Below are 24,707 nucleotides of genomic sequence, written 5' to 3' on the forward strand. Positions count from 1 at the left end.
TTAGTTCAATATTATTTTCTGATTCTAGATCTGATTCTAGACCAGCTCGCTCCTGCATTAATCCATTGTAGACCTTTTAGGACAAAGCTTATGAGTCTGCAAAATTTGGTGTTGTGGTCAAAGTCAACAGTTGATTGAGCACAGTAACATAGGGCTCCTTTTACTAAGCTGCGTTAGGGCTTTAATGTGCGGAATAGCGCAAGCTAGACCTTAACGCCAGCATTGAGCTGGCGTTAGTTCTAGCCACGTAGTGCGCGGTAATTTCCTGCGTGCACTAAAAATGCTAGCGCACCTTAGTAAAAGGAGCCGATAGTAAACGACAGCAGATAAGGACCTGAACAGTCCGTCCTGTCTGCCCTATAATCACATGCATTTACAATTTCATGATTAAATTAAAGTGTGTTTTTGGGTTTTTTTCCTTTGTTCTTTTTGGGCCACAGACCTTAGAAGTTCTCCCGGTATTTAGTTATTTATTTAAAGGACTTCTTGGACCACTTGACCTTCTTGGACTTGATGGACCACTTATCTCTTAAGTGGCTTACAAGTAAACATACACAGTAAAGGTCGAAGTTTACAATATATTTTACATTACATTACAAAACATACGTAATAAATGGTAAAAACCCTCAATTTATAGTGTTCAACAAAAATTGTAGACATCCTCTAACATTTTATTGGATGCAAGAGAGAGAGCTAAATGCTAAGACGACAAAATGAGCCTTAAATAAATTTTGAAATAGTAGTACACTGTTACAAAAACGTATTGCTCCGGACAGTCTATTCCAAAGCGCCGGAGCCGCAACTGAAAACCAAGACTTTCTGGTGGAGACCTACCTAATTTTCTCTCTCATTCTTGCATCTGTCAACATCCTATTTTCCGATCTCAAAACTCTATAAGGTGTAAATATTTTCAAGCATTTGGTCAGATAGTCTGGAAGAGTGTCATATATCCCTTGATGGATTATTTTCAAAATCTTAAACTGTACCCGATGACAGGATTATCCTTAAGTTTCAACTACTAGAGTTGCCATCAACGCTCACTCCAGCCCATCCAAACCATCTCGTTGTTTGCGGGATTAGAGCGTGAAAGTCTCGTATTCTAAATTGCTAAGGCTTTTATCGAAGACCTCCCTAAACCATCCTAAACCAAATTACCGTATACGGGACACAGATCGTGCAAGTCTACCCGGTACCGGCCTTAGTTCCCTTCAGTTTATGCCATTCCTATCCTAATTGGAGATCCTCTGTGTTCATCCCATGTGTTTTTTGAATTCTGTCACCGTTTTCCTCTCCACCACCTCCCTCGGGAGGGCATTCCAGTCATCCACCACCCTCTCCGTGAAAAAGAATTTCCTAACCCTAAGTCTGCCACGCCTCAATTTCAAATGATGTCATCTAGTTTTACCAATTTCCCTTCTCTGGAAAAGATTTTGCTTCTTTGCTAGCACTGAGTCTATTTCATCGTCCTCAGGTATGTAGGGTTGCCAGATTTTCCAATTGGACCCCCCCTTTACTGTTCTCTCAGGGGAGCTCAGAACAGTTGACATGAATTTATTCAGGGACTCGAAAGCAATTTTCCCTGTCAGAGGGTAGTGGTAAACGGTACCCCATCCAAAGCATCGGACGTGATCAGTGGAGTGCCGCAGGGATCGGTCCTGGGTACGATCCTATTCAATTTATTCATAAGAGATATGACGAAAGGACTTAGAGGAAGGGTATCACTGTTCGCCGACGATGCCAAACTTTGTAACATAGTAGGCAGATGCGTATTACCTGATAATATGACACACGACCTACTGCTGCTGGAACAATGGTCAAAAACTTGGCAAGTAGGCTTCAATGCTAAAAAATGCAAGATAATGCACTTGGGCAGGAGAAACCCCCGTAGAACTTATGTACTAAATGGTGAGACCTTGGTTAGGACCACGGCGGAACGCGATCTAGGGGTGATCATTAGTGAGGACATGAAGGTTGCCAATCAAGTGGAGAAGGCTTCCGCCAGGGCAAGACAAATGATGGGGTGTATCCGTAGAGGTTTCATCAGCAGGAGACCTGAGGTTCTGATGCCGTTGTACAGAGCCATGGTGAGGCCTCACTTGGAGTACTGTGTTCAGTTTTGGAGCCCACACTACCGAAAGGACGTGCTGAGGATCGAGTTGGTTCAGCGAACGGCCACCAGGATGGTCATGGGGCTCAAGGATCTCACGTATGAAGAAAGACTAAAGAAGTTGCGGCTGTACTCACTTGAGGAAAGAAGAGAACGGGGAGATATGATTGAAACGTATAAGTACATCACGGGACACATCGAGTCAGAAGATGATATCTTCTGGCTCATGGGACCCTCAACCACCAGAGGGCATCTGCTGAAAGTCAGGGGAGGGAAGTTTCATGGCGACTCCAGGAAGTACTTCTTCACCGAAAGAGTAGTGGATCATTGGAACAGACTCACACTCCAGGTGATAAAGGCCAGCAGCGTGACGGATTTTAAGAGAAAATGGGATACTCACGTGGGATCTTTAAGGGAGTAAATTCAGGGGAGGGGATACTTGGAATGGGCAGACTTGGTGGGCTATAGCCCTTTTCTGCCGCTTTTTCTATGTTTCTATGAACTGGTGGGCTCACAATCTATCTAATAAACCTGGGGTAGTGGGGGATTAAGTGACTTGCCCAAGGTCACAAGGAGCAGTGTAGCTTTAACCACTACGCCTCACGGTTCCATAAATCTAGCCTAAGCGTTGTTTGATATTTCTATCACGTAGCAGCAAGATGGCACATATTCATTTCTACTCCCAAAGAAGATTGTTCCCAGCCCTCACCCAATAAACAAGCTGCTGGCAATAGAGAGAAGAACCAACCAAATATCCCCATCGTTTCTTGCCCCACCTTCCCCCAAAACACTTGAAGCAACCGGGCAGTCCCACGAAAGATTGCATAAAGTACCAGTTGCTCCACAACCTCACCAGCATCTATCCAGACCTACAAAATTCATTTTAAGGAGACGAACGGGTAGAACGTTTGCATTGGCCTCCTTTGATACATGCATGCTGGACAAATAAAACGTGCTTCCTAGAACAGCCCACAGGAGGCACTGTGACTAGCTGCAAAAGCATCCTGAGAGAACCCTTGAGAAAGCCGGAGAATTACGGCAAAACAGGTCCTGTCGGGCCAGGGCTGCCTGCAACAATTAAAGATACGTGTGGGCTGTTCTATGGAGCATGTTTCATTTGTTCAGCATGCAACACAAGTGAATTAAAATATCTGCATGAAGATAATTCAGAAAAATCTATTTTTAAAAAATTATATATATAGCTGATTACCCGGCGTTGCCCGGATATTTATTTATCCCAAAATGTCCAACCCCCTACATGTCCCACCCCCCTATGTCCCACATGTCCCACCCCCCACGTTACACCCCTCCACATGTCCCATATGCCCCACCCCCATGTCCCAACCCCCTACCCTCCACATGTCCCAAAGGAATGTCCCTCTCTATGGGGCTGAACTTAGACTTAAACGGCATCGGGAGTGTGGGTATTCATCTCTGCGAGCCCGAAAACTATAGGTTGGACATTAATATCAGTCGTTTTTGATAATTTTAACATATCACCCCCTTCCCACCCCCACAGTATTTTACCCCGTCCCACCTGCACAATATTTTCCCCCAGATAGTAAGTCATATGTGTACCAAGTTTGGTTGAAATCTCTCCATGCATTTCAGAGTTATGCTGAGTATTCATCTGTGAGCCCGAAAACACTATGGGGTAGATACTAAAATCTGTCATTTTCAATCATTTTTACATAGCCCCCCCCCTTCCCACCCCCACAGTGTTTGTCCTCAGATAGTAAGTAATGTGTATGTCAAGTTTGGTTGAAATCTGTCCATGCATTGAAGAGTTATGCTGGAACATACATACATACATACACACACACATATATTCAAATTATAATGTGAAATATTTGACAAAATGAATACAATACAACTAACGCAAAAAATGATTATAAACAACATTTTTAGTTTCACCTCCAGGAGCAAGAACATATAAATTCTTGGGTGAACCCACCCTTGAGCAAGCAACATAGAGTTGTGGGCCGCGAGACCCCCAGAACATATCACCCCAGGTAGTGAGGGATCTGCATACCAAGTTTCGTTCAAATCGGTCAAGCCGTTTTTGAATTACTGTGAGAATGGCAGCTTTTTACATTTTTTCCATTGACATGAATGGGTGAAATCTGATGTTCTGTTTGTAGCTCCGCCCACGTGTGCAGGTAGGCCGCGAGACCCCCAGAACATATCACCCCAGGTAGTGAGGGATCTGCATACCAAGTTTCGTTCAAATCGGTCAAGCCGTTTTTGCGTGATCGCGGCACATACACACACACACACATACATACATACACACATACATACCTCCGATTTTATATATATAGATATATAGATATATATTTAATAGTATTGAGAGGTTTTTGCAGGATCAATGCTAGAAATGTGGACCTTGTAAGCCTTGTTTAAGCTTTATTCCTGATAATCTAGCTTTTATAAACTGCAATTAATAAGATGAATCGCCAAATTTCTGGAGCCTAAATCGCGCAACATTCTGATCCACTCACTAGTCATAGCTAAAATAGATTACTGTAACTCTTTATTACTCAACATCTCTCAAAAAGAAAAGCGACGTCTTCAAATCATTCAAAACACCGCCATTAAATTGATTTATAATGCAAAGAAATATGATCATGTCACACCACTATTTTTATCGATGCTAATTGGCTTTCCTATCAGCCACCGCATTTTATTTAAGGTAATGCTGCTTATTTTTAAAACCCTAGTCCACAACGAGCCTCAGTTTATATCAAGAATGTTAATTCCTTATAATCTCGTACGCTCACTTAGATCATCTTCTCAAAACTTACTAGCTATACCTTCCCTTAAAACAATAGGAACAAGAAGAGCTGACATGTTTTCTGTTATGGGCCCACAATGGTGGAACTCTCTACCACAACATATTACAAATGGAAAAGATCTTCTTTCTTTTAAAAAATCTTTAAAAACTCACCTTTTTAAAGATGCTTTTAATACTCAATATAAAAAAAATTTTTAGTTTTTAATTTTTTACCTACCCCCATTTCCTTGTTTTTTCCCGTATTTGTTTTTCTAGATATAACAGATGTAATCTTTGCCCTTCTTTCCTCCCCATTTCAAGTCTGTTTTGTCTTAAATTGGATGTTAATGAATTTTAATTCGTATCTCTATAATTTTATCTCTTTTTTACTTGTGTACATCGCTTTGTAAACAGATTCAGCGATACATCAAATATTAATAAATCTTGAACCTTAAACCTTGATCCTTTTCCTCTCAAGAGTTCACTTATTGTATTGTAATGGGTGGGATTTTGTGGTTCGTGTGGGAAGTTTTTGTTTTTTGTTTTACAGTATTTATAACCGGCCTTTCCCAAGGCGGCTCACAAGTTAAACAGACTCAATTTAAAAAGTACATAAAATATATTTTTAGAAACACAAACGAATAAGCGACCAGCGCTTACCCCATTACAAATGCCCATATTTCAGGTTACAGAATAGATGTCTTTCCAGTAACTTCTTAAAAGCATCAAAATGACCTTGCTTTCTAATGTACAAAGGTAGCCGATTCCATTCCTGAGGCCCCTGCAGGAAAACGTGCTTCCGCGTGACGTTTTGGAGGTTCTTCCCCCATCAGTTTATAGACCGGGTCAGAGCTCAACTCGGTTTACAAGAAGTCAAGAGACTAGAATATGCATAAAATAAGGAGAACTCAAAGATAATACAAATTAGTTTAGTCTATCATAGAAGGAAGAATTGCATTGTTAACAATTATTAGGTTCTGCAGGTCAGCTAATTAGATTTTGTGAGAATAGCATGGTCTATTAAGGTTTTCCGAAATAATTGCAATTGGTCTATCATTCTATTAACACCAGGAAGTCTATTCCAGATCTCTACCAACTTGAAAACGAAGATTTTCCCAGCTGATTTAATTCCCTTGAAAGAGGGAAGCCATAATTTGTACTTCTGTGTGTTCCTCAAATAGCAGGTTCTATAGGCATTTCAGTGTAAGGGAATCGGAGGATCAAACATTCCATAAAGAAGTTTAAAAATACTTGCGCATTTAAATTGGATCCTGAAGCGAACAGGAAGCCAATGAAGCTTTCTAAGCGATTTTGCTGAGCCCTTGCACTGAGTTTTTTTTTCCTCTGCTCTCTCTGACCTGTGTTTCCTCTGGTTTTTCCTCTTCGTAGAACGCCACAGATTGTTGTAGCATCAGACGGCACCTGAAGAGTGACTTCCACTTCAAATTGTAAGTATGTCACCATGGTAGGTAACAGGCGTTTCCCCAAGCTGCCTTTCACCCCCTGCATCTATGCTGGATAGGGGTTAAATCCCAGAAACCAGTGACTAAGAAGAGGGGAAAGTGGGTCCATGGATTAACCCACAGGGATGGGAGGGAACAGCAATACTGGGGCAGGGTAATAGTACTCATGTCCTTCCTGTCTTGCTCTGTTGCAGGAGACATCTCCGCAGCCTGCAGAAAGGGATTGCAGGCAGGGCATCCTCTGTGCCCTGGGCCACATCCGCCATCAGCCGTTCTTTGCTGGGGAACTTTGAGGTAACAGGAGAAAATCTGGAGGTCTTTTTTACGGCCTGAGTGTCTAGGAGCCTGGCCACAGGTGGTTTAGCAAGAGATTGTTCGGGAGACTGACTTTTGATTGTAATGTGGGAGGAACGGATGTACTGTAGATAAAATGCACTGGTTTTCCATGAATGGATGGCTTAGGAAGGGAGTGTTGCGAGGAAGATGCTGGAATTGGCTGGCCCTTTTCAGCAGCCTGGGAAGGGGCATATTATATAACCCAAAGAAGGTATGATAATGCCTCAAGCGCACCACACTTCCTTGCTTAGAAATGGGCATTGGGAGGGGACAAAGAGGTTTGGGGAGAGGACACGTTCTCCTTCCAGATTCTGCGCTGAAAATCCCCCCTACCCCCTTCTCTCCCTTTCCTTCCTTTCAGGAGTCCATATTAAAGGGCCGGTTTGCTGCATCGGGCTGCATCGAAGGTTTCACAGCTGAGATTGGAGCCAGTGGATCCTACTGCCCCCAACACGCCACCCTACCCGTCCAGGTCACCTACTTCGACATCTCAGAACACAGCGTGCCCTCACCTTTCCTGGTATGGGGTTGGGTTCATTTCATGTTATCTTGTCGGTATAGGGATGGGGGAGGGGGTTGACACTTGTGAGTATGCCCTTAAGAGTCGGCCTTCTGGTACATATCTGGCATCAGCTCTGATTCTGGCGTGGGATTGGTACAGGTCAAGTCAGCTGAGAGTCTTAACAGAGATTTCAGCAGTTGGAACCCAAGCACAGTACCGGGTAAAACTTTGGATTCTTGCCCAGAAATAGCTAAGAAGAAAAAAATTTAAATTGAATCAGGTTGGGCAGACTGGATGGACCATTCGGGTCTTTATCTGCCGTCATCTACTATGTTACTAAGTTATTGGTCCAGAGTTGGTCCTGGCCTTCTACGTCTATTATTTGACTAGAGAAGTTTTTCTATGGGATTACTGAGGTTGTGCTGTGCATCCTTCTTTATCCCATTTGAATCCTTTCCCTCTGGTTGTTCTTAGGAACTCATCATGCACAGCTTGTCATTATCCCTTCCTATCCAGCTCTTGTCTAGGGAGCCATTGTGGTGTGTCCCATATACCATATACAGTATAGGCTCATTACATAACATAACTTTATTTTTCTATACCGCCTTAATCAAAAGAATTCTAGGCGGTTTCCACAAAAGAGAAAAACTGGACAATCAGTGAAATACAAAATAGTAAAAAATGAATACATTAAAAGTTTAAAATTGATAGGATAAGATTAGTTATGTTTAAAAAGTAAAGATAAAAGCACAGATTAAGAAATGAATTTATCAAATAATATTGTCTTCATTTCTTTTCTAAAAGCGTCATAGGTCAACATGGCTCCGCTGATATATATTAACGGACTCTGCTGATGTGCAGAAATCGCTGATAGGAAATGCCAGAACCCTGAGTTAATGATGCCAGGGTGGTTAAGTGCGAGATAAAATCAGGCAGGAGAAGTGATATGGCAGATGGTGTATCGAGAGTCTCAAGCAGGCAATGTGAATGCTCTCTAGCACCTCAATAATAATAATAATAACTTTATTTTTATATAGCGCAATAGCACAAACAGTTTATGGCAGGTCTCCTGATACAGTTCATGTACTTGGTGCTCTGCACTGCTGAGCTTCCCTGCCTCCAGCAACTGTGAGCATAGCCTTCATGAACTGAGGAACGAGAACCTTGTCTAAAGTCAGACTTGAGACCAGGGGTCAGTTCAACCCCTAAAGATTAGCTGCAAATTCCCAGGATGAAGAGGGTTCAACCCAGCTTCCAGAGGTCTTGCCCAGGGCTCTCAAAGAACTTTCAGGTCATCGAATCTAACTTGAGAGATTCAAGCCTTCCCCAGAGAATAACATTCAGTTCCATAGCATCCCTCCAGACTGATGCATTATGTACTCCCACCAGCAGATGGAGACTGACTTCTGAGTGAACCTGTAACTGTCCTGTTTAGTTCCCAGGTAATGGACATGGTAATAGGGTTGTCCACAAAAAACTAAGGTTGAAAAAACTGTGCAAATTGAAGTTTTCCCTGTGAATTTGATTGTGCTTGATCACAAAATAATTTTAAAGACCACCCGGAGGGGGGGGGGGGGGGTGAGGCCACTCAAAGCCTCCGATTACATAAAGCTCCGTTTTTCTTAAAATTTGCTATTTTTGATTAATGGAGCAAATGTCGTGGCATTATAGCTATAACTGTTATGTTTTCACACTCGGCAATAATACATTGATAAAAAGACATTTTATGCAAAAAAAAATCTAGAAGTATTTTATTAAATGGACCTTCAATATTTGCACTTTGTTGTGGAAAATAACAGAAATTTAACACACTTTCGCTAATAGCCAAACACATACACTTTGGTGGAATCATCTACAAATGGCGTTCCAAACGCTCAAGCATTCGGTGTCTTCTTGAGATAGAAGGCCTCACGTTGCACTGGGTCTGTGGTGATGCCAGTAGCAAAGTTACCCCCGCTTTTCCAAAACTGTATCGCGGTATTTAGCACTGGTCGCGGAGGCAACAGTTCCGACGCTCATAGAAATTCTATGAGAAATTGATGCTCATAGAATGTCTACATTTTCTACATACAGAGCTGTTACCGCCATGGTGGGCGCTAAAAACCGCTCTACGGTTTTGTAAAATGGGGAGTGGGGAGGGGGTGCGTGAATTATAACACCTCACTCGGCTGTGTCGTTAACCACCTACATTGTGTTACATAGTAACGTAGTAGATGACGGCAGATAAAGACCCGAATGGTCCATCCAGTCTGCCCAACCTGATTCAATTAAATTTTTTTTTTTTTTTCTTCTTAGCTATTTCTGGGCAAGAATCCAAAGCTCTACCCGGTTCTGTGCTTGGGTTCCAACTGCCGAAATCTCTGTTCAGACTTACTCCAGCCCATCTACACCCTCCCAGCCATTGAAGCCCTCCCCTGCCCATCCTCCACCAAACGGCCATACACAGACACAGACCGTGCAAGTCTGCCCAGTTACTGGCCTAGTTCAATATTTAATATTATTTTCTGATTCTAAATCTTCTGAAGTACCAAATAACACAGTGTTGCCAAACTGTTCAGCAGTGTGGAAGTTTGGATCTTGAGACCACCTGTCCACTGGCTTTGCCAACCACTCACAGGCAATACCAAGAGCGTGAAACGGGAAAGGTGATTCAGGTCCAACCAAGTCTCCCGGTGACGTGCTTCGGTGTCTCTGCTTGAAAACCAGCTTGCCCCAACGAAACTGTTAGGGCACTGGAGTGTTCAACTATTCTGAAGCACTATCAGTGATTTTTTTTTTTTTTCCAAATCTTTATTCATTTTTAAAACTTTCAACAAGTGTAATATAAAATACAATCATTTTTACTTTAACCACTTAATATTCCATCAAAGTTTAATTCACATCAAATATCCCTCCCCCCTTCCTTATACCCAACAATTGTTCTTAAGCATAATAAATCATAAAGTATTCCCTCCCCCCTCTCCACCCTGGACGTGTATGAACAAAAGGGAAAAAATAATATTCATTCTGTACAGTATTTTGTCAATGGCTCCCAAACATCCCTAAATTTCTTAAAATGCCCCTGCTGTATGGCTATTGCCCGCTCCATTTTAAACATTTGGCATAACGAATTCCACCCAAAATTATAATTCAGCCGATCCTAATTTTTCCAGTTTTTCATAATTTGCTGTATGGCAACTCCTGTCATGATGAGCAAAAGTTTATTATTACTAGAAGAGATTTGACTCTTGGCTCTCATGGAACTACCAAATAACACAGTGTCATATGATAATGCCACCGGATTTTCCAGTAGATTATTCACTTGGCCCCAAATAGATTTCCAAAAACTAAGTATCAATGGACAATAGCATAATAAATGTTCTAACGTCCCGGCTTCTAGATGACAGTGCCAGCAACTATTAGACTATCAGTGATTTAAAGCATATTCGCTGATAAATGCGAAACAGGTGCATTGGTGGTTAGACAGCAAAGTTTTCCGAAAAGAAATCAAAACTCTTCTATTCAAAAAACACCTTCCATCATTCTAACCTACACGCACATGCATACCCCCTCATAAACACCACCCCTATAGTATCCCCTAGCCAAACTCTTCATACCAAACTCTTCCCCAAAATCTGTAACCAGAATATTCCTTCCCTCAACGTTATGTAATAAGCTCCCTAATTTGTATGTATTGCTATTGATATGTAAACTTGATATGTATATGTTATATACATGATATGTAAACTTCCTGGAAATGTCCAGTTTTCATCCAATGTTGTAATCCGCTTAGAACCGCAAGGCACAGGCGGAATAGAAATCTCCAATGTAATGTAATGTAATAATTTCTTCAACACAATGTCTTCACATGCAAATGCACAAACAAGGAAGAATCCAAAATCGCACTTAAATATTTAACCTCTTTGACATTGTCATACAGGAAATATTCAAGGAACTGCTTCAAACGAGAATTTGAAGGAGCAAAATTTGAATTTTGACCATATTCAATCACTTACTGGGTCAGACCAATGGTCCGTCTAGCCCAGAAGCACGTTCTCACGGTGGCCAATCCAGGTCACTTGTATGTGGCAAAACCCAAATAGTAGCAACATTCCAACAGTCCAAAGAATGAAAAAAGTCTATGGTAGGTTTAAAGATGTTCTCTCAGGGTTTCTGCAGCTGGCATTGTGCTTGTTGCAGGTCTCACCACCATGCTGTGGTTTTCTTCAGGGTGTGCTCTGAAGTCTGCAGTGTGACTTTGGAAATGGTGGGTTCACTGACCTGATTGAGAACAGTTTTGTTGTGAAAGTCCATTCTATGGACTTTCACAACAAAACTCAAATTTCTGACCCAACTGACTTTCCCGCCAAAATTCAGATTGGTGGACTGCCCTGTCCCCAATCAGGTCAGTGAACCCCCTATTTCCAAAGTCACACTGCAGACTTCAGAGCACACCCTGAAGAAAGCCACAGCATGGTGGCTGAAACATCGGTTTCTACCTGAAAATAACGCAGCGAGACCCGGAAACCTGCAACAAGCACAATGCCAGCTGCGGAAACCCTGAGAGAACATCTTTAAACCTACCAGAGACCTTTTCCATTCTATGGACTTTCACAACAAAATTCAAATTTCTGACCAACTGACTTTCCCGCCAAAATTCAAATTGGTGGACTGCCCTGTTCCCAATCAGGTCAGTGAACCCACTATTTCCAAAGTCACACTGCAGGCTTCAGAGCACACTCTGAAGAAAGCCACAGCATGGTGGCTGAAACGTCGGTTTCTACCTGACAAAGACGCAGCGAGACCCGGAAACCTGCAAGAAGCACAATGCCAGCTGCGGAAACCCTGAGAGAACATCTTTAAACCTACCAGAGACCTTTTCCATTCTATGGACTTTCACAACAAAATTCAAATTTCTGACCAACTGACTTTCCCGCCAAAATTCAAATTGGTGGACTGCCCTGTCCCCAGTGAACTCACTATTTCCAAAGTCACACTGCAGACTTCAGAGCACACCCTGAAGAAAGCCACAGCATGGTGGCTGAAAACGTCGGTGTCAACTTGACAAAGATGCAGCGAGACCTGGAAACCTGCAACAAGCATAAACATATGTAGAAAGACTGCGTATACATTGCCACAGTAAAGCACCGATTTATTCTCTGCTGCTCTGATAAATGACAAAATCTTTTCTCTTTTTTATTGAAGGGAGTGATCGACTTGGAGGCCTTGGGAAGGAAGGGCTACAGCGTCCCCAAAGCTGGAACCATCCAAGTGGTAAGAGATTACCAGATACCTCCTGGGGAAGGGTCTCTCTAACTTTTCCTGAGCTACTGTCAAACGTTTTGTGTGTCTTGTGCCAGGAATGATTCTCAAATTTGCTTCCATCGCTCTTCATAATATTGGGAGCTCATCGGATATAATGGTGTCTAGGCAACATATCAGATCAGGCTGTTGACACCCCATGTATTTGGGATAACTTCTATCATAGGCAGCAGAATGCTTTTTTGTTTGGGGATCCTGTAGCATGACCCCTCTCTCTCCAGCTCCCGACCCCCCCCCACCTACCTTCCCCGGTTGCTGTAATTTTAAATCTTCCTGCAGACACCGCACACCGTCTTCATTCTGTAGTGATGCTGTGTGGCGTCTTCCTGAAGATTTAAAATTAGTGGCTGAGAGGAGAGGGGTGGTAGAGCCGTTGACCGCCCCTCCCCCCCCCGTTTCGACACCTGTGCCTTTATTATTTTGACATTTTTCTTGATCTCTTGAGGATCTGTCTATGTATTCTGTCATAAAATACTGCTTAACACACCCACTGCCTCAGGGTAAGAACATAAGAACTGCCATCTCCGGATCAGACCTTCGGTCCATCAAGTCCGGCGATCCGCACACGCGGAGGCCCTGCCAGGTGTACACCTGGCGTAATTTATAGTCCACCATATCTTTATATGCCTCTCTTAAGGAGATATGCATCTAGTTTGCTCTTGAAGCCTAGGACGGTCGATTCCGCAATAATCTCCTCTGGGAGGGCATTCCAGGCGTCAACCACCCTCTGAGTGAAGCAGAACTTCCTGATATTAGTCCTGAACTTGCCCCCCCTTAGCTTCATTACATGTCCTCTAGTCCGTGTCAAATTGGACAGTGTAAATAATCTTCTCTGCTCTATTTTGTCGATTCCTTTCAGTATTTTGAAGGTCTCGATCATATCCCCACGCAGTCTCCTTTTCTCAAGGGAGAACAATCCTAGTGTTATAAGTCTATCCTCATATTCCAGTCTCTCCATACCCTTCACCAGTTTTGTCGCTCGTCTCTGCACCCTCTCCAGCAGTTTTATATCCTTCTTTAGGTAGGGAGACCAATGTTGGACGCAGTATTCCAAGTGTGGTCTGACTATTGCCCTATAAAGCGGCATTATAACTTTCTCCGATCTACTCGAGATTCCTTTCTTTATCATTCTATTTGCCTTCTTTGCCGCTGCCGCGCATTGTGCCGACGGCTTCAGGGTCCTATCTATCAGTACACCCAGGTCCTTTTCTTGTTCACTCTTCCCCAGAGTTGCACCTGACATTGTATACTCGTATTCCTTATTCTTATTTCCTAAATGCATTACCTTGCATTTCTCCACATTGAACTTCATCTGCCATTTCTCCGCCCATGTTTCTAACCGACACAAGTCGCTCTGGAGTTTCTCTCTATCCTCCTGCGATCTGATCGCCCGGCATAGTTTTGTATCGTCTGCAAACTTGATGATCTCACTGGATGTTCCTTCCTCCAGGTCATTGATATAAATATTAAAAAGGATCGGCCCAAGTACCGAGCCCTGGGGTACTCCACTAGTCACTTTCTCCCAGTCGGAGAACTTCCCATTTATGCCCACTCTCTGCTTTCGGTTTTCCAGCCATTTGCCTATCCATCTTTGTATATCTCCCTCTATGCCATGGCTTTGTAGTTTCCTGAGAAGTCTTTCGTGTGGAACTTTGTCGAACGCTTTCTGGAAGTCCAAGTATATTATGTCCACAGGCTTCCCACTATCAATTTGCTCGTTCACGGTCTCAAAAAATTGGAGTAAATTCGTCAAACACGATTTCCCTTTCCTGAATCCATGTTGACTGGGTTTCATCAAGTCGTGTGCGTCCAAGTGCCGGACTATGCTATCCTTGATCAGTGCTTCAACCATCTTGCCGGGGACCGACGTAAGACTCACAGGCCTATAGTTGCCCGGTTCCCCTCTCGATCCTTTTTTGAAAATTGGCGTGACGTTCGCTATCCTCCAGTCGTCCGGTATCTGTCCAGTTCTGATTGTCAGGTTTGCAAGTTTTTGCAATAACTCTCCGATTTCAACCTTCAATTCCTTTAAGACTCTCGGGTGAATTCCATCCGGTCCAGGGGATTTGTCACTTTTAAGTTTGTCGATCTGATAGTATATCTGGTCTAAGTCCACTTCAACTGTGGTGAGGCTGTCTTCTATTTCTCCTGGAAACACTTTCTCCGCTTCAGGTATTGTTGAGGTGTCTTCCTTCGTAAAGACAGACGCAAAGAAGGAATTTAGTTTGTCTGCGATTTGTTTATCTTCCTTGATGTACCCTTTTCTTCCCTGGTCGTCCAGGGGTCCCACTGCCTCTTTTGCAGGTTTTTTCCCTTTCACGTATCTAAAGAAGGGCTTGAAGTTTTTGGCCTCCTGGGCTATTTTTTCCTCATAATCCTGTTTGGCATCCCTCACCGCCTTGTGACATTTCTTCTGATCATCTTTATGTTTGTTCCAGGCTTCGGTTGTCTTTATGCATTTCCATTTTTTGAAAGAGTCCTTCTTTTCTTTTATGGCTTCCTTCACCTGTTTGGTAAGCCATGCCGGTTCTCTTTTGCTCTTTGTTCTCTGATCTTTGGAAATCCTCGGAATGTAGAGATCTTGTGCTTCTGTGATAGTATTTTTCAGTAGGGACCATGCCTGATCTACCGTTTCAAGTTTGTCCACCATCTTCTCTAGTTGTTTTTCTACCATGGCCCTCATGCGATCGTATTTACCCTTTTTAAAGTTTAAGGTGGTGGTTAAGGTTTTGGCATGTTTCCCTTTCCCGATGTCAAGTTTAAAGTTGATTACATTGTGATCACTCGTGTCCTTCCTGTTGGCTGTGTCCTGGTGCCCTGCTTCAGAGTAGGGTTCTAGGTGCAGGGTCACGGTAACGGCCGAAAAAGAACAACTGATCCATCCAGTCTGCCTAGTCTGTCCTATCTGCCAGCCAGAGAGCGTGACCGTGTGTAAGATGTCGCTGCATATTCCGGATGGTTTGTCGAGCCTGTACGATGCTGCGACTTCACACCAAGCACCCTTGCCCATCCCACATCTCAGCTCAAGTCTTTGCATACATGCAGTTGCCATTACTACGGTCTGTGCCATGACGGGAATTGTATGAATTTATTTCTCTAAGATGTTTGCATGCAAGGAAGGAAACATGGATATGAGGGAAGACACTGAAAAAGGGGCCACTTTGTGGTTGGCAGCAAGGAAGGGAGCAACTGGGCACCTTGGATGGACCGCTTGGTCTCCGTCTGCCATGTTATTCTATAAAGGTATGAAAATCGGTTGTCCAGCTTGGCTATAGGGGTGAAAGTCGTAATTGAGCCATCTAGTTCCCTCTGAAGTTAAGAACATAAGACTTGCCATACTGGGTCAGACCAATGGTCCATATAGTCCAGTATCCTGTTTCCGGAGTGGCCAGCCCAGGTCACATGTACCTGCTAGAAACCCAAACAGTAGCAACATTTCCGGAATCCCAAATAGTAACAAGATTCTGGAATCCCCAAATAGTAGCAGCATTCCATGCTACCGATCCAGGGCAAGCAGTGGCTTCCCCTATATCTTTCTCGAAAGAAGACTGTGGACTTGTCCTCTGGGAACTTGTCATTGAGAGATCTTCAGCTGGCACTCGGAAATGAAATCTGAACACACAGCATACCCAGAGACATGGAGCATGGGATGTTCTCCTGACGCTGGTCAGGAAAATTTTTGAGAAGGAAATGCAACTGATGTGAATTCCAGAAAATTCATATATTTAACATTTTCATATTCTGTCAATTGGTGGATTACAGAATCAGGTAGGATTATATTTCAAAACATCAAACCGCAAAACGAGTAGGTTTAACACATTGCCATAAATCTGAGCACAGTTAATGCCTGGATACTACAATAGCAGATACAAATGTCTGCTATTGCCTTGTGACCCTGGGCAAGTCACTTAATCCCCCCATTGCCCCAGGTACATTAGATAGATTGTGAGCCCACCAGGACAGACAGGGAAAAATGCTTGAGTACCTGAATAAATTCATGTAAACCGTTCTGAGTAGAGAATGACACGGTGGCGGTTTACCCGCGGCTACTGCGTTTAGCCGGGGGTAACCCGCCAAAAACGGGGAATGAAAATTAGCAGCCTCTACGGGGACGGGGACAAGGCCATCACCGCCCCGTGGAGCGGTGAATGGTCTTGTCACCGCAGTGAGGCATAAAGGATCGTGCGGTTCCCGCAGCCCCCACCTGCCCACCCGCACGCCGGCTCGATCGTTTAACCAGCTCTCCACCTCACCTTAGTTTGCCGGCTTTCTTTTTCGGCGACCGGAACGCTTTCAAAAGAGCCGCGCACGCGCGGCTGCTCAGTATTCAATCTTCTGCTCTGACCCAACCGGAAACAGGAAGTTGCAGCAGAGCAGAAGATTGAATTTTGAGCAGCCGCGCATGCGCGGCTCTTTGAAAGCGTGCAGGTCGCCGAAAAAGAAAACCGGCAAACTAAGGAGAGCTGGAGAGCAGTAGCATACCAAGGGGGGGGGGGGGGGCGGGAGGGGCGAAAAAGGTAATGGCGCCAGGCCTTGGAGCACCGAGACAGACCGCTTCTCCCCCCTCCCAGCCGAACCCCCGCTGACCCTCCTATCTCTCCCCCCCAAGTGAACCTTTCCGACCCTCCCAGCGAAAGCAGCAAACCTCCCTCCAGTAGCGTCGGCTTTCTCCTCCCTCTGCCGCATCACTGATGACGTCATCAGTGACGCGGCAGAGGGAGGAGAAAGCCGCGAAGGAGGTTTGCTGCTCTCGCTGGGAGGGTCGGAAAGGTTCACGGAGGGGGGGGAGATAGGAGGGTCAGCGGGGTTCGGCTGGGAGGGGGGAGAAGCGGTCTGCCTCGTGCTCCATTACCTTCTTCGGGCAGCAGCAGCGTTTACAATTCGCTGCTGTTGCCGGCTTCAGGCCTTGTTCTCTGCCGGGTCCTGCCTACTTCCTGTTTTCATGAAGACAGGACCTGACAGAGAGGAAGGCCTGAAGCGGGCAACAGCAGTGAATTGTGAATGCTGCTGCTGCCCGATGAAGTTCAGGACATCGGGGAAGGAGCAGGGAGAAATCGGCTGCTGGCTTGGGGGTGAGGGTAGGGAAAGAATCGTGGAAGTGGAGAAATTGGCACGATGGCTTTGTGGGGGCTAGGGGGAGAGAGAAAGAAAGGAAAAAATAAAGAGGGGGAGCCAGGGGGAGAGAGAAAGAAAGGCAGAAATAAAGAGGGGTCAGGGGGAGAGAGAAAGAAAAGCAGAAATAAAGAGGGGGTCAAGAGGGAGAGAAAGAAAGGCAGAAAGAAAGAGGAGGGCCAGGGGAGAGAGAAATAAAGAGGGAGGCCAGGGGAAGAGAGAAAGAAAGGCAGAAATAAAGAGGGGGGCCAGGGGGAGAGAGAAAGAAAGGCAGAAATAAAGAGGGGAGCCAGGGGGAGAGAGAAAGAAAGAGGGGGGGGGGGCAGGAGAAGAAAGAAGAAGGACCAGAAGAAGGACCAGAGACTCATGAAATCACCAGACAAAAAGGTAGGAAATATGATTTTATTTTCAACTTAGTGATCAAAATGTGTCCGTTTTGAGAATTTATATCTGCTATCTATATTTTGCACTATGGCCACCTTTTACTAAAACGCAATAGCGGTTTTTAGCGCAGGGAGCCTATGAGCGTCGAGAGCAGCGTGGAGCATTCAGCGCAGCTCCCTGCACTAAAAAACGCTATCGCAGTTTAGTAAAAAGGGAGGGGGAATATTTGTCTATTTTTGTATAGTTGTTACTGCGGTGACATTGCATAAAGTCATCTGCCTTGACCTCTTTGAAAACCCGCGTAATATAAATCATAATTAACATTTTCTCTGCGTACAGCGTGCTTTGTGTTTTTAAAATTTTATTGTTGGTAGATCATTTTGACTTGGCCACAAAGGTAAGGGGGAGGGGGGAGGGAGGGAGGGGAGCTGCTGAAAGACATCTAGTAATCCTTGCAGGCTTGACTGTGCAGGGAATTATTTTTGTAAAATCATGTTTTGTTATGTGACTGGCATTATCTAGACTTTAATTTCTATGAATGAATAGAATGAAAATGATATCAAATTACTTGCTTGCGGGGACTGCGTGTTCCGGCTCACACAAGGAAGGAGGGGGTGAAAGGGAAAAAGTTTCTCTTCCTTGGAAATAGATTCTGAAGTGACCTCATCAAAGAAGACCAGCACCAAATGTACAAGAAATCCCTTAAACAATGTCAAAAGAGCCCAAAATAGAAAACTGCTACTGCCTTGAGACTCCATTATTGAAGGAATCAACTTGAAATCACAGAAGAGATAGGAAAAGGTTAAATGCCTCATGGAATCCTCAGGTACAAAACACAAACCAAATTGTGAATGAAATCAGAGCAGACAGTAAGAATTATAAAATTGATGTCATTATCCATCTGGAAAAAAAGGCGTACTAGAAATAATGCCTCAGCAATACAATTTTCAGAAGTTCTATTTGCTCATGGTAAGGGAGAAGAGAGAACTTTCTATCTGGCCAGGTGCCATATTATTTAGTGGAATTGATTTCCTTAGTAGCAGGAAGACCAGGTCGTATTGTAGGGAATAATAATAATAATTTTATTTTTGTATACCGCATTACCATGGAAGTTCTATGTGGTTAACAGATGAAGAAACTGTACATTACAGCGAAGTTACACATTATTTTTTTTTTGGCATAGCTACATTTACATTTTCGGCAACGCTACATTTGCGGTGAAGTTATTTTTCAGGTCGGTTACTATTGCAGAGAAGTTACATTTGTTGTAAGTTGCATATATATAGCGGAGTTCATACAGTAGTGTTACATACAGCGGTGATATATACTGCGGAGTTCGATAAAGCCGAGCAGAGGCATTAAGTAAGGGGGGTAAAGAAGAAGGGGTGATTAGTTGGATAGGGTGATCCATTTTGTTAAGCCGTTTGGTGGCAGACAGAATTGGAAGAGTTGAGAGACTGGGGTAAGTCAAGGTCCAAGGAGGAGGCAAGGAAGGGGGGGGAAGTTAGAGGAATTTATCAAAAAGGTAGGTTTTGATTGTCTTCCTGAACATTTGGTAGGGGGGGGAGTTGGAGATGAGTGCTGTGAGGCATTTGTTCCATTTGCCCGCTTGGAATGCGAGGGATCTGTCGAGAAATTTCTTGTAGAGGCAGCCTTTCAGGGAAGCAAAGGAGAACAGGTAGGTGTTTCGTGTACGAGAGGGGCCAGCGATTTCAAGGTGCTCAGATAGGTAGATTGGGGAAGAGCCTGCTAGGGTTTTGAAGCAGAGGCAGGAGAATTTGAAGATGATCCTTGCCTCCAGTGGAGTTTAGCGTAATAGGGGCTAACGTGGTCATATTTTTTGAGGCCGAAGATGAGGCGGACAGCAGCATTTTGAACTATTCTTAAGCGTTTGATGGTGTTTTTATAGGATCCCAGGTATATGATGTTACAATAGTCCAGTATACTTAAGATTAGTGACTGGACCAGAAGACGGAAGGAGAGGTGGTCGAAATAGCGTTTAATGGTGCGAAGTTTCCAGAGGGAGTAGAAACATTTTTTGATCTGGGCACTGGTATGATCTTCGAAGGTCAAGCATCTGTCTAGGAGGACTCCAAGGATTTTTATGGTGAGGTTGATAGGATAGTCTAAGCCGTTCAATTTCAGGGAGGTGTTTGTAAGTTTATGGTTAGGACTTGCCAGGAAAATTTTGGTTTTTTCGGTGTTCAGTTTTAATTTGAATTGTGAGGTCCATAGTTCTAGTTTGGTGAGGACGGAGGAGGTGAGTTGTTCCGTCTGTTGTGTGAATGAAGTAAGGGGAATGATAATGGTGATGTCATCTGCGTGTATGAATGATTTTAGGTTTAAATCAGCAAGTGTCAGTGCCAGGGGGGCCAAGTAAATGTTAAAAAGGGAGGGGGATAGAGGGGAGCCTTGTGGGACTCCGCAGAGGTTGCGCCAGTGATGGGAGAAGGTTCCATTGCTGTGGACCTGGTAAGTACGGTTGGTTAGGAAGCAATTCTATCCTTCATTTATCAGGCTCCTTTAATTTGGAATGATCTCCCTAATAAGATACTATTTTTAGAAATCTTTTAAAGCCATTCTTCTTCAAAAATTTTTATCTTGAAATGTATAATCGTCTACTGTTAATGTTCTGTTTGAATATTTGTCATTGCGTTATGTTTAACTGGTTTTATTTCCAGTAATAGAAATATATTGTTATCCGCCATGAACTCGTAAGGTCTTTGGTGGAATATATGTCAGAAAATAATGTAAAATATAGCAAAATGTACTGCTTACATGTACACTTAAAACCCCAGAATGCCTTTGCTCTGCTTTTCAACCTATTATGTAAAATCAAGTTTCAAGTTTTTATTGGTACAGTGGTACCTCGATTTACGAGTGCACCGGTTTGCGAGTGTTTTGCAAGACGAGCAAAACATTCGCAAACTTGGTGCCTCGTAAACCGAGCTTGCCTCGCTGTACGAGCGCCCCCTCCCCCCCGCGAACCGGCACCTTTCCCCCCGTGATCCGGCACCCCCCTGCTGCCATCGGGTACCCCCCCCCCCCCGCCGCAACCTGAGATCCCCCAACCCACCCAAACCCTCTTCTTACTTCTAGTGTAGCTTCCGCATCGGCACCGACACCAGCATGTCCTGTGCCCGAAAATCTGCTTCCTGTGCCGGGCATGCTCAAGGCCCGGCACAGGAAGCAGATTTTCGGGCACCGGCACCAACGCACAGGACATGCTGGTGTCGGTGCCGATGCAGAGGCTACACTGGAAGTAAGAAGAGGGTTTGGGTGGGTTGGGGGATCTCAGGTCGTGGCGGGGGGGGGGGGGGTGCCGGTGGCGATGGGAGGGTGCCCGATAGCGGTGGGGGGGTGCCGGATCACGGGGGGGAGGGTGCTGGTTCACGGGGAGGCCTTCGGGGGGAGCAATGCCGGTTCTCAAGGGGGGGGGAGCAGCGCTGCTGGCCTCGGGCGGGGAAGGTGGGGGGTGGGAACATATCAAAGCAAGTTTCCCTTACTTCCTATGGGGAAACTTGCTTTTATATACGAGCATTTTGGATTACAAGCATGCTCCTGGAACGGATTATGCTCGTAATCCAAGGTACCACTGTATTTGATGAATCGCTTATTCCATTTGCTAAACAATGTACAATTTTCTAAAAAAACATAGTTATAACATCCAATAAATTAACAAGAGACTTACAGGTTAAACCAACATGAGTCAGGGAGGGGAGAAGGGAAAAGTTACAATTCTTTCTTAGAGAGAATAAACACAAAGGGGAAAAACAAAAGGGAGGGTAAAGAGTTAAAGGGTTAAAGTGTTAGGTTGTATAACTAAAGTTTAACTGTTAAAAGCGTCTTTAAAAAGATAGTTTTTAAAGGATTTTTTAAAAGAAGTAAGATCCTTTTCTTCTCTAATATATTGAGGTAATGAGTTCCACAATTGAGGAGCCATTACAGAAAACATATCGTGTCTTCTAGTGCCTACAATTTTCAGGGATGGAATAGATAGGAGATTTTGAGAAGTGGATCGCAAAGATTAAGAGGAGTGAGCATTCTGGATATGAATTGGGGTTTGTTAAAAATTAGCCTTTTATAAACCCCAATGGTTTCCTGCTTTACGTGCTGCAAAATACAAATCTTTGCTGCAATCTTAAATGTATTTTATGAAATGCTCATCTAATTAGGAAGCAGCGGTCTCCAACTCAAACCCTTTGCAGGGCCACATTTTGCATTTGTAGGTACTTGGAGGGCTGCAGAAAAAAGTTAATGTCTTCTTAAAGAAATGACAACTTTGCATGTGGTAAAACTTGTTATAGTTTATAAATCTTTCCTTAATGGCTTCAGATAGTGAAGTTTAGATAGTTTTTCACTTTCTGCATGTTGCACTGCTTTCAGCTGTGTATAGCTGAAATTATCAGAAGCCATTATGGAAAGATTTATAAACTATAAAGAGTTTTACCTCCTGCAAAATTGTGATTTAGATTCAAATCTAAAGTATCAACTGCAAGAGACAAGATTTTGGTGTAGTCCTCTAAGGGAAAATCAATATCTGACTTGTGCCTTAAGTGTCCGGTGGTCGCATCCGCAACTGCCATCTTGCGTCAAGCAGTCCCCGCCAGTAGAGGTGCCGAATTTCATGAGCATTCCCGAAATGACGTACCCACGCACAAGCTGCACTGCCTCCAATGGTTATCTTACGTTCTGGAACGTTGCCCGCCTCACGCAAGTGCTTTCCTGCATCTGTACGCGATTGTCCTCTCCACTCCACCTCACAATCACGTACAGACGCAGGAAAGCGCTTGCGTGAGGTTACAGCAGTGAGGCGGGCAACGTTCCAGAACAACGGTAACACACTGAGGGCCTCAAAATAGTCTCTGGCGGGCCACGAGTTTGAGACCAGTGCACGGAAGCAAAAAGAAGAAAACAAGAGCCCGAGTTTTAGCCAAACTTATTTGTCAGCAGTGGTGTAGTGAGGGAGAGAGGCTTCCGGTGCAGTGGTGCCCCTCCCCCATCCTCATCTCCCCCACCACCGCTCCTTCCCCAATTTCCCCCTACTGCTTTCACGCCCCTCCACTTTGCCTATACCTCTAGCTGTTCACCGCCGCGAGCAACAAGAACTTCAACGTGCTCCTCCCGACCCTGTTGTCTCTCCCGCTGACATCTGGAAATGACGTCAGCGGGAGAGACGATGTGGTTGCGAGGAGCACTTTGAAGTTCTTGTTGCCCCCCAAAACTCTTCAATACTTAGCTTAACACCAAAAGTCCAGATGTGTCCATCGCATAGCACATTCAGCGATTACCTGACAGCAGCCCTTTTCGCGGCGGCAGCTATCCAATGCAGGATCGATTGTTTAAGACTCGGGGACACTCGATGAAGTTACAAGGAAATACCTTTAACATCAATGGGAGGAAATATTTTTTCACTCGGTGAATAGTTAAGCTCTGGAACATATTGCCATAAGTTGTAGTAAGAGCAGATAGTGTAGCTGGTTTTAAGAAAGTAACATAGTAAGAAAGGTTTGGACATTTTCCTGGAAGAAAAGTCCATAGTCTGTTATTGAGAAAGACACAGGGGAAACCACTGCTTGCCCTGGATCAGTAGCATGGAATGTTGCTATTCTTTGGGGTTCCGGAATCTTTTGTTACTCTTCAGAATTCTGAATGGAATATTGCTACTCTTTAAGATTCTAGAATCTTGTTACTCTCTGGGATTCCGGAATCTTGCAATTCTTTGAGATTCTGTATGGAATGTTGCTACTCTTTAAGATTCTAGAATCTTGTTACTCTCTGGGATTCCGGAATCTTGCAATTCTTTGAGATTCTGTATGGAATGTTGCTACTCTTTAAGATTCTAGAATCTTGTTACTCTCTGGGATTCTGGAATCTTGCTATTCTTTGAGATTCTGTATGGAATGTTGCTACTCTTTAAGATTCTAGAATCTTGTTACTCTCTGGGATTCCGGAATCTTGCTATTCTTTGAGATTCTGTATGGAATGTTGCTACTCTTTAAGATTCTAGAATCTTGTTACTCTCTGGGATTCCGGAATCTTGCTATTCTTTGAGATTCTGTATGGAATGTTGCTACTCTTTAAGATTCTAGAATCTTGTTACTCTCTGGGATTCCGGAATCTTGCTATTCTTTGAGATTCTGTATGGAATGTTGCTGCTACTCTTTGGGTTTTGGCCAGTTACTTTGTGACTTTTGGCCTCTGCGAAGACGAGATACCGGGCTGGATGGACCATTGGTCTGATCAAATAATGCTATTCCTATGTTCTTACCATGTCCAAATATCTTGGAGAAATTGCTCAAAGCCAACATTCAGCTAGGCTTCAGCCTTACAGCAGACATAGTTAAGCTAACCGCTCATATTTTAAATAAGGGTGTGGTAAGGCTGAGGCCCAGCTGGATGTTGGTTTTGAGCAATTTCCCAGGATATTTGGACATGTTGGTTGGATAGCTACTACTCTTCTGCCCTTTAAAATATGACCCAGTGGTTGTACAAGAATATTAATTTATAACATTTTATTGATGGAATCAAACAAGTATACAATAATATAATACAAAAAGATATTCAATACAATTAGATTCACAATAATAATAGTTCCATACATATTTCTCCAAAATATTTCCATATGACCTAATCCATTCCTTTCCACATCCCCCCTTAATCCCTTCCCCTTCCCCCTACCCTTTCCCCCTCATTCTGTTTACGCTCAAACATTTTATTAAAGGAATA

At 43.8% G+C, this 24,707-nt stretch overlaps 1 protein-coding gene across 4 annotated transcripts in view; it reads left to right on the top strand.

The window, feature by feature from the left end:
* FAM214B (family with sequence similarity 214 member B) overlaps positions 1 to 24,707 on the top strand; it is a 202,078-nt gene that overhangs the window by 171,364 nt on the left and 6,007 nt on the right. For all 4 annotated transcript variants that reach the window (XM_033936182.1, XM_033936210.1, XM_033936193.1 and 1 more), the window contains exons 5-8: positions 6,270 to 6,328; positions 6,538 to 6,637; positions 7,041 to 7,199; positions 12,366 to 12,434. In XM_033936182.1, the coding sequence (XP_033792073.1) occupies positions 6,270 to 6,328; positions 6,538 to 6,637; positions 7,041 to 7,199; positions 12,366 to 12,434 (387 nt within the window). The remainder of the gene's footprint in view (positions 1 to 6,269; positions 6,329 to 6,537; positions 6,638 to 7,040; positions 7,200 to 12,365; positions 12,435 to 24,707) is intronic.

Source organism: Geotrypetes seraphini, chromosome 1 (genome assembly GCF_902459505.1).
Source record: "Geotrypetes seraphini chromosome 1, aGeoSer1.1, whole genome shotgun sequence".
Taxonomy (NCBI): domain Eukaryota; kingdom Metazoa; phylum Chordata; class Amphibia; order Gymnophiona; family Dermophiidae; genus Geotrypetes; species Geotrypetes seraphini.